This window comes from Crinia signifera, chromosome 1 (assembly GCF_055691185.1).
Source record: "Crinia signifera chromosome 1, ASM5569118v1, whole genome shotgun sequence".
Classification (NCBI taxonomy): domain Eukaryota; kingdom Metazoa; phylum Chordata; class Amphibia; order Anura; family Myobatrachidae; genus Crinia; species Crinia signifera.
The window spans coordinates 291,400,581-291,414,507 of NC_139217.1; the positions used below are offsets into that span (position 1 = coordinate 291,400,581).

The following is a 13,927-nucleotide window of genomic DNA, read 5'->3' on the forward strand; positions in this document are numbered from 1 at the left end:
CTTCAGAGTTACTACATCCGAAGACTCCAGAGAACCCTGGTAATCTTTCAAAGCATCTCATGAGGATACAAGGGATACGTTACTTTAAAACGCAAGATTTCACATCTCCCACCTCAGTTGCTTCTTTGAATACCTCAGCAACATTGCCCTCTCCATGTGGGTTGGTAATATCAACATTTATCCAGTGGGAACTTATTTGTGTTTTCATCTTTTTTTTTTAATTGGATTCCAGCTGACTTTAAATTTATTGTCAGTATTTTTATATGCACACTGTGGCATTTTAGATAATTTGTATGTTTAAATGATATATGCATAGTCATTAAATATTATTACATTTTATTACCGTCTTGCAAATATATTCAGCCAGCGCTGGCACAATATATTTAGATACAATGCCAAGATTACTGTCTTTTTAGAGTGACAGCGCATGGCTATGATGATGTGCCATTGGTCTTCCGGACTGATACACATCCCACCCCCCAGCCGAGGATGACTGCTGGAGCCCAATGCCCATAGCAGCCAGTTAGATTCTGAATTCAGTAGGGAAGTAATAGCTAGAATCTGGTTGTCGTGAGAAACACCACTAATTTTAATTTGTTAGAAACGTAAATCTAAATTAATAGTATCTTAATAGTAAATTTTTAAATGTAAATAGTAGAATAGTACATCTAACCCCCCTGTGTGTGTTTATTTAAGATGACTATTGTGAAATCAAAACTATATCAAAATGAAATTGTATAGTGCATTCCAAAAAGGTGCAGTGTTTGGTCATCTTTACAAAAAAAAAGAAAACATTGCCACTCATTTCTGCCATCAACCATTCAAGAATTTCCTAGTTTTCTTCCTTGTTTGATCGGTTTATACATGTACATGAGGCAGAGTAAATCTCTCCTCTGTCTGGGTAATTTGATCATGATTTTAGCAATGATCCCTTCTCATTTTATGCAGCTGTGTGCAGCCTACACAAGCAGATTATCAGTGACCCATATATAGTAATTAGAAATTACCCAGACACTTGTATAGCATGGCTCTGTAATCGTATTTCAAACAGTTAAAATGTCCTCCTTCCCTCATAATGCTACCAGATGTTTCAGATGGGCTACATCCTTCAAGCAGACTAATCTGTAGCCTAATTTGAAAGGATTATCAAGAATTGTTTCTGTGTGTGTGTATATATGTGTGTATGTATGTATGTATGTATGTATGTATGTATGCACGTACGTACGTATGTATGTATGTATATATATATATGTATGTATGTATATAATTACCTTAAGTAAATTAGATAATTTTAATGTTGAATATTTACTTTTGAATCTTGTTTTTCCTACTGATTGTATTGTCCTATTAAGCGTGCTGTGACTTCTACTGGGCAGGTTCATTTATGGGAGAAGTTCTCCCTGAACACAAAATTGGTTACTATGGCAGGAAAATATTGCTTGTTTTTTTTTAATTGCACTTCTGTGGGATGCGAGTGACATGAAGTCATGGTTTTTCTGCCTGTAGAGCCTAGTTTCCAAGATGACTTCACTGCTAATTGAGTCTATGTGTAACCATTCAATTTTATGATTGTTAACAAGGTCTTGCTGCTTCTTCGCCATCCCTGTCTTTTACAAAAGTGGTCAACAACACACAACAAACAGCCCCGGGTATGTGGGAAAAGTGCAGCTCTGCAACAGCTATTGAGCCTCAGATCTTCCCACTCTTTTCCCCCATACTCAAAGCAGTTGATCATCTAAGTATCTAAGGCATAGCAAAGAGTAGCCCCAGTTGCTCAATAAATTGTGGGGCCACAATCAGACCAGTTAGGCAGCCCCCCCCCCCCCTGGCAAAAACAAAAACAAACTATATTTAGGTGACCTTAAAAGGCAGAGTGTGATGGGCCAAGTCATTGCATCCATCCCTGTTTGAATACACCAAATTCACCACCACTAGTGCCATCAAGCACGGGCTCTTTCAGTGCGTTCTCGGGACTTGGCAGTTTCTTTTGATGGAGACCTGGCCACAAGCTACATGTGCAGTGAGCCCTTGGACCACTTTCCTGGACAGCTGGGAGTCCTCCAGTATTTTTTTTATTTTATCCAGATTTTATGTTTTTGTAAGTTTTGAATAAGAATACCTTATTAGATTTTATGTGCTGATGTTAAATGATCTTTAGGTTTACCCAAAAGAGTAAAATGGTACTCATTATAAATGGGATGATTATTTTTTGCTCACTTACTACCTTCCAGTAAGTTCACTAATGGAATAATTAACTTTAATTTGTCGTTGAAAGGTTAATAGGCTGTCTTTAACTGCTAAGTGAATGAAATGTACTGCTAATATGATTACCATAAAGCTCAGGTAGAATTAAGTTATCCTGTTAGACGTGCTTTGGGATTTGTGTAGACTTTCACATTACTTTTTCTTTCATTCTCTAATAACTGTTCTCTTCAAACATCATACGATGTTCTGTGTTGTATATCTGGCTGTTCTCCATTTTTTTTTTCTGTTGCCACACGTTCTGGAGGTGCCACCTAGGTATTTCATATTGCTAATCCTAAAGTAATGAGCAACAGCGCTGTGCTCTTCTGACCCCTTCATAGATTTTGAGCTTTGTGCTGACTTAATTTACACCTACAAATACCAGTCTTGTGGTTTCTGTTTATTGCAGCAACTCTGCTTAGTTGGTCATAGCACTGTGTGAGGAACGGTACCATGCTGATGCCAGTGTTTTTCTGTCCTCATTGCTACAAGTAAATCAAGTGTTATCCAGCAAGAAAATGTCTCTATACTGTATTATATATGTATTTATGTTAATCTGGTTTATGTAAATTTGCACTGGTTTCTGCACATTTAATAATCTCATCATTGAAAAGTTTAGCATTTTTACTTTGTAAACAAATGGTGCCATATTTTGATAAGTGATTGTATGTATTGTATCCTAGTGTAATTAACCCCCCCCCCCCCCCATTATAATTTGTAAGTATAGTATACAGTAAAGGCCCCCATTTGGATAAGTCGCACCTGATCTGTTGGGGAGGGCTCAAATACAATTAGGCACTTGATGTGCCACATTTTGCATGCGATTTATCACGTGCAACTTCCGGAGAGCTGCACGCTGAGGGAGCCGGGGTTCGCGTGGAAGCCAGGCAGGGGCAGCCAGGAGCAGAGCTGCAAAAACACCCCATACAAATGAATGGGAAGCCACTGATCGCTGAGAGAGCTCTGAATCATTGGCTGACCATTCATTTTTATGTTTTTTTTTTTTTTTAGATTATTTTAGATTTGCTCTCCCTGCCCGCCTCTCTGCATTGGCTCTTTGTGTCCCCCCCCCACTGGCGCCTCTGCCTTTTCGCCTGAATCAGGTCAAATCAGACCAAATCTTGCTAGTGTATCGATCGACACAGGAAAAGGTCAAAAGGAGTTTTCACTTTTTTTGGGGTGTATGTCGATATAGTCGACAAATAAAGTCAGTTAAAAAAATAATTGTGTCGACAATTAGCATGTCAACCTTTTGCTAGTGTTGACCATTTGTCCATGTCAACCTATTGACTATCGACCTAGACACTGTCGACCTATCTATCGGATACTGTTGTATTATAACGTGTGTATATTTTTACATACTGTACACTACATTAAGTCCCTGTTCGGTTTCTGGCGGTATGTTCTCAAGAATCACTGGATTTTCACAATTCCATAGAGCATTTGTCAAGGAAGGTTTATGAAACATTAATATGGGTCATTCCCCATTAGATCACCCCCAAAAAATTTGACATGTCCATCACCTATCTTTGATTTCTGAGATTTTTTTAGTTAAGAGAAGATGTCAAAACTGTTTCCACCAAATTTTGTTTTGAATCCAAAATACGAACCAAATTTATCTTTTACGATCTGGCAAAAACGCACATTTTAAGGACCTAATTAAAAAGGCTAGGTTAAATTGACATAAGACATCCCAATATTTGGTACTTGTTTCCTAGCACGGCCACAATCTTATGGATCGTGTACCTTTAAGTTAAGGTACACGATCCATAAGATGGACCCGATTTCCTTTGAAATCAGGTCCATTTTGCCGGCTAGGACACAATATCGGGGGCATCGCGTCGGTCGGGACCATTAACATTGGTCCCGACGCGATGCCCCCGATATTTCCATAGGCTTCAATGTTAAAAAATATTTTAACATTGAAATCGTGTCGGGAAAGGTAAAATATCGGGGGCATCGCGTCGGTCGGGACCATTAACAATGGTCCCGACGCGATGCCCCCGATTTTTCCATAGGCTTCAATGTTAAAATATTTTTTAACATTGAAATCTTGAAAAAATGTGAAAAATGTGAAATGGGCCAATATGACCCATTTCACATTATAGATGTCCCCGTCGTCACCCCACGATAGACGCCAACCCGAAGCGTGGCGAGCGCAGCGAGCCCGCGAGGGGCGGCGGTGCGCGTCCTCTGACCTTTTCATTCCCCTACTATCCACGTCGGCGTGGAGTTGAGAATAGAATAGTGTGGCGAGCGGACGTGTACAACTTCACAGGTATACGCGTCCCCTCGCGGGGCTCGCCACGCTTCGGGCTCGGTGGCTCGCTGCGCTCGCCACACTATTCTATTCTCAACTCCACGCCGACGTGGATAGTAGGGGAATGAAAAGGTCGGAGGACGCGCACCGCCGCCCCTCGCGGGCTCGCTGCGCTCGCCACGCTTCGGGTTGGCGTCTATCGTGGGGTGGGGTGTACGCCGTCAAATTTGGGGGGGTTGGGAATATTTTACATTGAATCCAATGTAAAATCGGGTCCCAGGGACCCGATTTACATTTCATTCAATGAAAAAATCGGGTCGAAGGTCGGTCGCGTCGATCGCATCGCATGCGACCGCATCGCATGCGACTAAATCGCATGCGATGCGATCGACCCGATTTTTCCGACACTACCACCCCGTTGTAAATCGGTGTGGCCGTGCTAGGAAACAAGTACCCAATATTTTTTTTTAGGTGCTTAAAGGTGCATCTTACAACCACACAAAAAACGCTATTGGATCACTCAGTTAAAAAGACCGGCTTAGGCCAAAAACACACGGGTTCAGCGGAACCTGTGTGGTTTCGGAAAGCAGTTAGTCATCTGGATGCTATGTAGTGGTACAAATCATTTTGCAAGTGTTTTTTTTAAGGGGCAATCACTTACAAGGCATGCTTTTGCCTTGTAAGTGATTGCCCTTTTAACAGAACTTCTAGGTATGTAAGTAATATAAAAAAAAATTGGTGTTTACACTATTCATCAATGCATTAAGAATAGTTTTTTTTATGCGATCATTCATATAACTTTTATCAGTTTCATATTTACATTAATGTGTATAAATAAATCCCACATTTTTAATCTTTGCATTTTAATTTTTGTTCACTTTAGGATATGACAACAATAGAGAAAATGTCCAGCTGCTGTGAAGAAATGTAAGTTGTTTTTTTGTTTTTTGTTTTTTTTTTAAGCCTTTTCAAGCAATTGTTTGTATTGTAACCTTGTATTGTTAACGTTATGCATTTAATAATCGGTGAAAGATCCCTTGTGTTTCAGAATAGTTTATGTTTATAGTTTATTTTTATCAAATCCAAATATATATTTGGTACTGCCACCCTTTGCCATAAAAGTAGAATCAATTCTTCTAGGTACACTTGTACAAACTCGGGGAGTTTATAGTCGGGTGTATGGCTAACCAATCATACCAAACAGGTGATAATGATTATCATTTTCATATGGAAATTTTAATAAAGATTTCTAAGGAGACCGGGGTTCAAAGATGTGCTGTTCAAGATTTTTTGGAAGAAGCACAAAGAATCTGGTAATCTTGAGGACCCTAGACGCAGTGGTCAGCCAGGAAGACTTGGTGCATCAGTTCAAAGACATCTCAGCCTTGCTTTTCTTCAAACTCAAGATATCCAGCAGTGCCATCAGTTTAAAACTGTCAAACAGTGGGACCTAGGTACATCTACTGTTCGGGAAAAGTGTGTCCAGAAATGGTTTTCATGGAAGAATTGTGGCCAAAAAAAGCCATACCTTTTTGAGGTGGAAACAAGGCCAAGAGAATCTACTATGCCAGGGGTTCCCAATCTTTTTTGAATCACTGCACCCTAGAGCATAAGAATTTTTTCATGGCACCTCCTAGGCCAAAAAGTAAATTAATTAGATTTATTTATTTATTTATTAACAGTTTCTTATATAGCGCAGCATATTCCGTTGCGCTTTACAATATTATATGAGATTATATACGATTATTAGGGTCAGTTATGTGGTAAAGGGCAGGATTTGCTTCTGTTTGTACACATTTTATGATTGGCAGCCACTAGCACTGGTTTTGCTCATAAATAATTAACCATTAATAATTTGAGTTGGTCCTGGACCACCAATCCAGGGCACCCCTGTATGTGTACTGAGGCACCCCAGGGAGCCATGGCACACAGTTTGGGAACCACTGAACTATGCACAACAACATAGGAATTGGTGTGCACAAAAATGGCAGCAAATGCTCTGTACCAATAAGTAAAAATGTTAAATATTTGACTCTAACATAAGGCAGCGTATTCACCAAAGGGTTTGGATGGAGGTTCCTTGCTAGTTAGGGGCTACAATTCATATAAATGGTTTCTATAATGCTAAGAAATAGGCAGACAGGTTTCCATCATGCAGTACAGTCAAGGAAGGTATCCGATTGGCTCCAAATTTATTCTGCATTAGGGCAATAACCCCAAACCTGCACCCAATGTCATGAAGAACAAGCTACAGTGTTAAGAACAAGGAGTTCTTTAATGATATGGCCTCCACAGAGCCCTGATCAAAACATCAGAGTCTGTGTGGGATTACATGAAGAAACAACCCCCTGCACAGTTCCTTCAAAAACTGTTACCTAAAAGAATTGATGTCGTTTTGAAGGCAAATGGTGGTCACACCAAATACTGGTTTGATTATTAGATTTTTCTTCTGTTCATTCATTTTGCATTTTGTTAAATGATAAAAATAAACAATTTTTTGACACCTGCCTAAAACTTATGCACATATTGTATATTTTCTGGTTTAGCATGACTTTTTATGTATTTTATGAATCATATTACTCATGTACTCTAGTAATACTGCAAATGCAGTTTTCTGCTGGGAAAGATATGTGAACAGAGGATTGTACATATGGGTGCTTTAAAAAGTGTAGGCTATATATTATCACAATCTTATATTTTAAAAGTTATTTGTAATGTAAAATATTTGCCAATATGGACTGATAGTGACCGTCCGGAATGCAGATTAGCCCTTGGTTTTCTCATTCCAGAGCTTGGTAGACTTCCAAATGTAGGACCTTTCATAGAATATATGGGGGCTGCTTTGAATTAGAAAATAGTGGGACAGCAATAATTGCTGTGCTCGTCTCTTCATACTTCCTGGATGTGTGTACTTTTTTAGTTGGATTCCCACAAGATTACATATTACACAAATTCCCCAAGTACTCAAACATTTCTTGTATAATTAATTGCTTGTTCTCTGCTTTGGACCACAATAAAGTGATTTAAATGATTGCGCACAGAATAAATATAATCCTTTGAAATCCTTTACTTCAGAGAATATTGCGTTAAACTTCTTTCCATAGCATAACGGAGGGGGATCCTAGGAAGCCAGCACTGTTCATCTCATTGTAAAAGCAAGAAGTGTGCCTATCTGACAGGAAGCGGAAGCAGCATCTTTAGCTTTGTTTTTCATTTGCTCTTATGAGGGGGGTTTTCGAACAGACAAAATGGCATTTATAGGAGCCACAGATGAATGAAAGGACCTGCCACTGTTTAGCTGACATGAATTCTTGTCATCCCAGGATTGTCTACAACTTCAGAACTTGCCCTCCGTTGATTGACAATAAAGTCTCAGCCCCTGCTAGGAGGTGTTAAAACGCAGCTGTGTGTCATAATAAAAGGAAAGCTGCATTTGTGATGTTAGGAAACACAATTCATCTAAGCCTTCTAATAGATCCCCAGCCAACCCTGTATTGTCTACACTGACTGAAATGCACCATGGGTATGCTGTCTTTCACTAATAATGCTGTCTTCTGTAGATCGAGAGCTAGAAAACCATGGCAGCAGACCTTCTCAGAAGTTTTTGGCACTCGCTGGAAGATCCTGTGGTTCATTCCTTTCAGGCGGAGGCAACCACTGCGAATCTCCTACTACTTTGCCAATCATGTCTAAACAGATGGATGGTGAGCACAGATGGGTCTGCCACGCTGGAAGCAACTTACGTGTTTTATCATAACAGTGCTATGACAGTCTTCAAGTCAATTATAATCCACCCACCAATCTTACACATCACAAAGTGCCCCAGGCTTTGTTTTAATAGTGATCTCAATGCATTTGTGGGAACAGTACAAGATATGTATTTATGTGCTGAACGTTATATCTTTTCAAGATGTCCTCTTACCCTCAGGACACGTTGAGATCCCTCAGGCTATGGACTAAAACCATGGATTAAGATTTCTGTCATGTCATGTAAAAGTTCTAAAATGTTTTTCTTTTTTGTCTGTTTTTATCAATGCACTGACAATTTTTGACACCTTGAGTCTGTTCTAATCATTTTTTTAATTTATTTTTTTAACCTTAAGAAACCAAATAGTATTTATATTTATAAAGCAAATGGATTTTTTTTTGGTTTGTTTTGCAAAATAATGTTTTTGATATGCCAATTTTCTTTTCTTTTGTTTTTTATATTGTATGTAAAGTTTCGCACATTCTCGTATTGGAAATCAAATATGCATTTATCTTCAGTGATCAGATTTTATAAACCACTTTACAGAATGTTATTTTTAATGTGTAGCTTGTTCTTTTCTTCTAGAATGACACGTACAACCCTGTGGTTGGGTTTTATAATAGTGTATCTGTACTGCAGGGAATGAACGTTATGTACGTGTGTATATACAGATACTGTGTATGTTTATTTGCCTACTATGATCATTGCTAATTCTGATGGTGGTTTCTTTTTTCCTGTGTTAAATACTGATGTTGTATTGGTGCTTCTTCAAAATCTGTATATTCATGTATTCCAATGGTGTCTTTGAAAATACAGTCTGTAAAATGTAGAAAGAATAGTAGTATAATTTTTTTTTTTTTCATACACCTTCAGAGATGGGCATTCTAGTGAATTGTGTAAAAGCATAACTGGGATAATGGGGCAATACATAGATTCAATTTATATGGCATTTGTTTTATAAAAAAAAAAAAGTATTATTACATAACTTTTGAAGGGGGATATTGAATTAGCTGCGGTACTGTGATTCCCCAATGGCTATGCAATTAACCCTGATAGCTGGAATTTATTGGGGATTATTCCTCGCACGCTTCAGGCATATATGAAGCATAATCCCCCAATAGCCAGCCTTCAGAGCTGCGATAATACAAAGAGCAGGAACATATTTCCCAGATTCCAATTAAGATGTTTTTCAGCCGATTTAAAAAGTCTTATTGGATAGCCCGATAATAACAATTGTGCTAAAATCGGAATGTGCTGAAAATTTAGCACAGATAATTGAATAACCCCTAAATATCTGCTAAAAATTGCTCTCTTGTGTTTATTAGAAACTTTTACCAAATGTTATATATAATATTATATGGTCTGATTAATTTAAATTATGCAAATGTATAAATTATATTACCTTGTTAATTATGTTAATGCTTCAATGTTCTAATGGTAATAATTTAAAATGCATACAGATTTAAATGGTTCTGTTGGTTTGGTAATTTGTTTGGTGAAGAGGGTTAAACAAGCCATACATAGCTGTCATGAGCTCGACTTAAAACACTCCCCAACTCAGTTGTCCTATAAAGCACAAAATGGCTAGAAACATTCCCATAGATGGAATTAGAAAACTATTATCTATTTACCCTGCAGCATCAACGAGTTTTGTTTTTTTGGGGGGGTTTTGTTGTACATTTACATTTTTTTTGTATTTTTTATTTAATTTATTTTTTTATACTGCTCTTTTTTTTTCAATCCATCAGAAGCTGGGATATGTGTGTAAACCTTTTTGTATAGCTTTTTGGTTTAAAAACAGAACCTACGCTTCTATGTAACTGGTATACTAAAATAACTAAAAAGGTGTGATTTTGCTTCCCTCACCTGATGGCAGCAACAGTATGGGTAAACTTCACTGGCCAGGATTGTTCCTTATGTGTTGGCTTTGCTGACTACCATGCATAATGATCTTGGAGCCTGGTTGGAGCTTCCGGTTCCACATTCCTTTCCCAAAAAAAGTCTTTAAAAAAAAAAAAAAGCTTTATTGAAGTACATTTTTTTTTTTCTGTTTGGTTCCCCTGAGGTGGTGATCCAATAACAGGATTGTATTTTCCTTCTAAAATAGTAATTCCCAAACTATTGCCTGCTGCAGGGAGTTGGTGAATGGAAGTAGCTATTTTAAGGTTTATCTCCTTTTTTATAAATATACCTGGAAATGTTCATTGTAAATTATGCATAAAAAAATGCATTTCCCTTCTTCATTTTTAGTGGCCATCATTACTTGTTGTGGTTTTCTTCAATTATTTACCAGAATTGTCATGAGTCACAACATTAGATTAAGAAGTGCTTTAAGTATTTTATGTTGAGCCTTCAAAAACATTCTGCACTTGACCTTGAAGATTACTCACAAAAATGTGACTGTCAAAAAATCTGCAGAAATAAATTTTACATTTTGAGTTCCCTGCTTTTTTCACTTTCAAAACAAAAAGTATAACTGCTGCACCTTTTTCTTTTTTTGTATAACATTTTTGTCTTAACAACATTTTTCTTATGCCACACCTTCATTTCTAAACAGTTGTAAATTATTTTAAAATGTGACCGCAAATATTTGTAAAGGTTGTTTCCATCAACCCTGATTATTAGATTTTGATTTAGATAGTCAAAATCGCCTAGAAGGTTAGCCAAAATCACAACGTGTGTACACTACAGACGAAAGCGATGAATGGCTCCATGATGTCTTTATCATCCGGCTATATAGACAATGTGGGCAAGGCAAATTTCACTAGCCACAATTCTTTGTGTGTTTGGCCAAAATACACACATTGGGCTGTTGACCACAATGTGTGCGGATGATTCGCTGAAGTGCTTGCACCTCCATAGGGGTGCGAGCAATTTTCAGCCAATTCGTCCCTGCGAAGGGTGCGAGTTAGGGTTAATTTGGGTGCCATTTTCAGTGTGAAAACAGCACCCGAACAGCAACTCGTACCCTTCGGGGTTAATCGGATCGACCCTATAGTCAAAATTACATGGTGCATCCTGCCCATGTGTACACCTCTTAAGGCTTTGGGACTATTTGAACAGCACTAGGGGTTTAATTAGCCCTTGTCATAATTGTTTGTATTTAAAGATTTTAGTTTTGTGCTTTCCTTAAAATATTTAATCCTAAAATGTTTTTTTCTATTTGAGGGTTATCTTTTGAAGCTTCGCTACATATAAAACCCCTCTAGAATATATAGAGATAGAGTGCCACAATTAAGCATATTTCATCTGGGCATTTGGTTACAGTGTATTGTCGGATGTGTAGGCTGTGTCAGTGTAGAAAAAAAAAACCCTATTTAGGACAGATTGCATATTACATTATTTAAAGCACCATATTGTTTCATTACATGAGCGGATCAGGGAGTCTAAACATCCTTCATCCACTCATTCTACATCAGAGCTTGTGCTATCTTATCTGGGGATTTATATTATCCTGCTGCCTCTGATCTCCGTTCTTGTCGGTTATTCTTGATTACGAAGGTTGTTATGCTGTAAGCTACATATCCTTGCAGTGCAGACCATCGGATCTTAGAGAAGTTCTGGCCCACTCATTACGTTCTTTCTCTCTCCACCTCTTCCCCTACAACAATAAAACCACTCTTGGGTAGACTTACTAAAGTTCTAAACAGACTGGCAAGAATGTTGCCCATAGCAACCACATCGATTCTAGCTCTTCTTTCTCCATTGCATTGTAGGAAATGAACAGAATCTGGTTGCTAATTCCAGCACCACCATTAACCTATTTTAGAAGCTCAAGTAAATCTACCTGTGGCTCTTCAGCTGTTGTGTAACTACACATCGCAGCTTGCATTTCCACAGTTTTGGCATTCTCTAAGAGCAAAACTGGGGCAATGCATGCTGGGACTTGTAGTGTTACAACAGCTGGAGGGAGCAACAGGTTGTCCAGGCCTGCCTTAGAGAGAAATGGACCACGAACATCATATGTTGCTCAATCGTGTATATGTCAAAATTAGTATCACAGTAAGTATGTTATATGTTGGAATAAATACAATTTGCTCCAACGTGGGTTCTCTAAACGGTTACGTTTTAAGTGAATGTTTCTATAGGAGGAGAGAGCATGGAATTAGCACTAAAATAGTTTTTAAACGCACAGATTTTGAGTGATATCGTAACAATCTGAATTTTTGTAGAAAACTGAAAGCAAATACAGAATTGTGTTTTCATGCAGAACTTCTGTCTGACTATTGGAGAGTCTGCTTATCAAGGTTTTTATGTTTCAGTGACCAGGATTTGCTGCTATGCTAAATTCACTGATGTCGCGGATACGCTAGTGACAGTAGATTGTATGTGGTATTAACCAGTGCTTGTGGTCACTGGGGGAGATGTAGCGAATGGTTGTAAACACAGCACGCAAACTCTAAAATCATCTTCCCTGCAGCTGAACCCTACTGTAGGTATATACCTGGGTGAGGTGGATTATTGCAAACGGCAGACTTAATCCTCTTATTCATTCCCTAATATCACGATCGTTGAAATACATGATCAGAAATAGTTTTAGAATTTATAGTGTTGCACAATATTTGATCAAGCCGTACAGGTGCGACTGTATAGATCAGAACATATCACATTTAATTTAAATCATTCTTCAATTGTTAATAATTTCCGACTTGCTTACTCAATCTCATATAGGGGTTTGTTGCTTTTGCATATTATCAATATAACCGTATAAAGTATGGGCTGTAGAAGAAATGTCAATGAAATCACTATGGGGATATTTACATTTCACATGGGATATGGCTATGGGCAACCTTCTAGAAGATAATAAGTAGAATCTGATTGGTTGCCCATAGCAACATCCCATGTGAACTAGGACTCCCATTTTGGTAAATTTCCCCCTGTATGTATGCAGTGCATCCCTCTCTTGATATTGCACTGCACACATACATCGAGAGAGGGATACTCTGCCCAACCTAGAGGTGTCATTCCACATACTGTACCTATGTCCATATTGTGCTGCAATTCGTCTTATAAAACAGAGCACTAAATCCAGCACTTCTCTGCCCTTAGCTCCTGCAGTGGTGCAGATATTTAGAGCACAAGTAAAGGGAAAGGTGCCACAGCACGGCTTTGTCAGCTGGGTCATTGAGTGGCTCATTTAATTTGGAGAGCTTACCGCATAGGTGATTTTGTTCGCAAGTTATGATTCTGAAGCCTAGGGGGGTATTCAATGTCAGGGGCACGGCTGTCGAGCTAGCGCGACAGCCGTGCCCCTGTCCCGTTCTCGGTCAGCTCACCTGGAGCTCGGCAGTCGGGATTCAATGTCCCGGCCGGCGAGCGGTGAGAAGGGGGCGTGGCCGCGAGTTGATGACGGAAATAGACGAGCTCTGGCTCTGGCCGGGAGCTCGCCTATTTCCGGCTTTTCTCGGCAGAAGAAGCCCGACAGCTTGTGATGTCGGGCTCGTTCTGCGCAAAACCCCTGTTCAATGCTGTCGGGGAAGACAGCATTGAATAGGGCCCCGCAGCCATCTCCCCCGTCGGGAGATAGCTGCGGGAGCTCGAATGACATTGCATAGCCCCCTATATCTGGGCCTGGACAAAATGTACTTCATTTTTCTTTTCTGTGAAATATGTGCCTTTCCGAAGATATATTTCAGATTACTTTATAAGTATTTTTATATGTAAAGTAAAAATGA

The 13,927-nt window shown here is 38.8% G+C and overlaps 1 protein-coding gene across 2 annotated transcripts in view; it reads left to right on the forward strand.

Annotated features, from left to right (window-relative positions):
- The window catches only part of ZDHHC21 (zDHHC palmitoyltransferase 21), a 40,545-nt gene extending 29,855 nt beyond the window's left edge, over positions 1 to 10,690 (forward strand). For both annotated transcript variants that reach the window (XM_083185918.1, XM_083185910.1), the window contains exons 7-8: positions 5,388 to 5,431; positions 8,065 to 10,690. In XM_083185918.1, coding sequence (XP_083042044.1) covers positions 5,388 to 5,431; positions 8,065 to 8,197 — 177 coding nt within the window. In that variant the 3' untranslated portion in view covers positions 8,198 to 10,690. The remainder of the gene's footprint in view (positions 1 to 5,387; positions 5,432 to 8,064) is intronic.
- Positions 10,691 to 13,927: the final 3,237 nt, after the last annotated feature.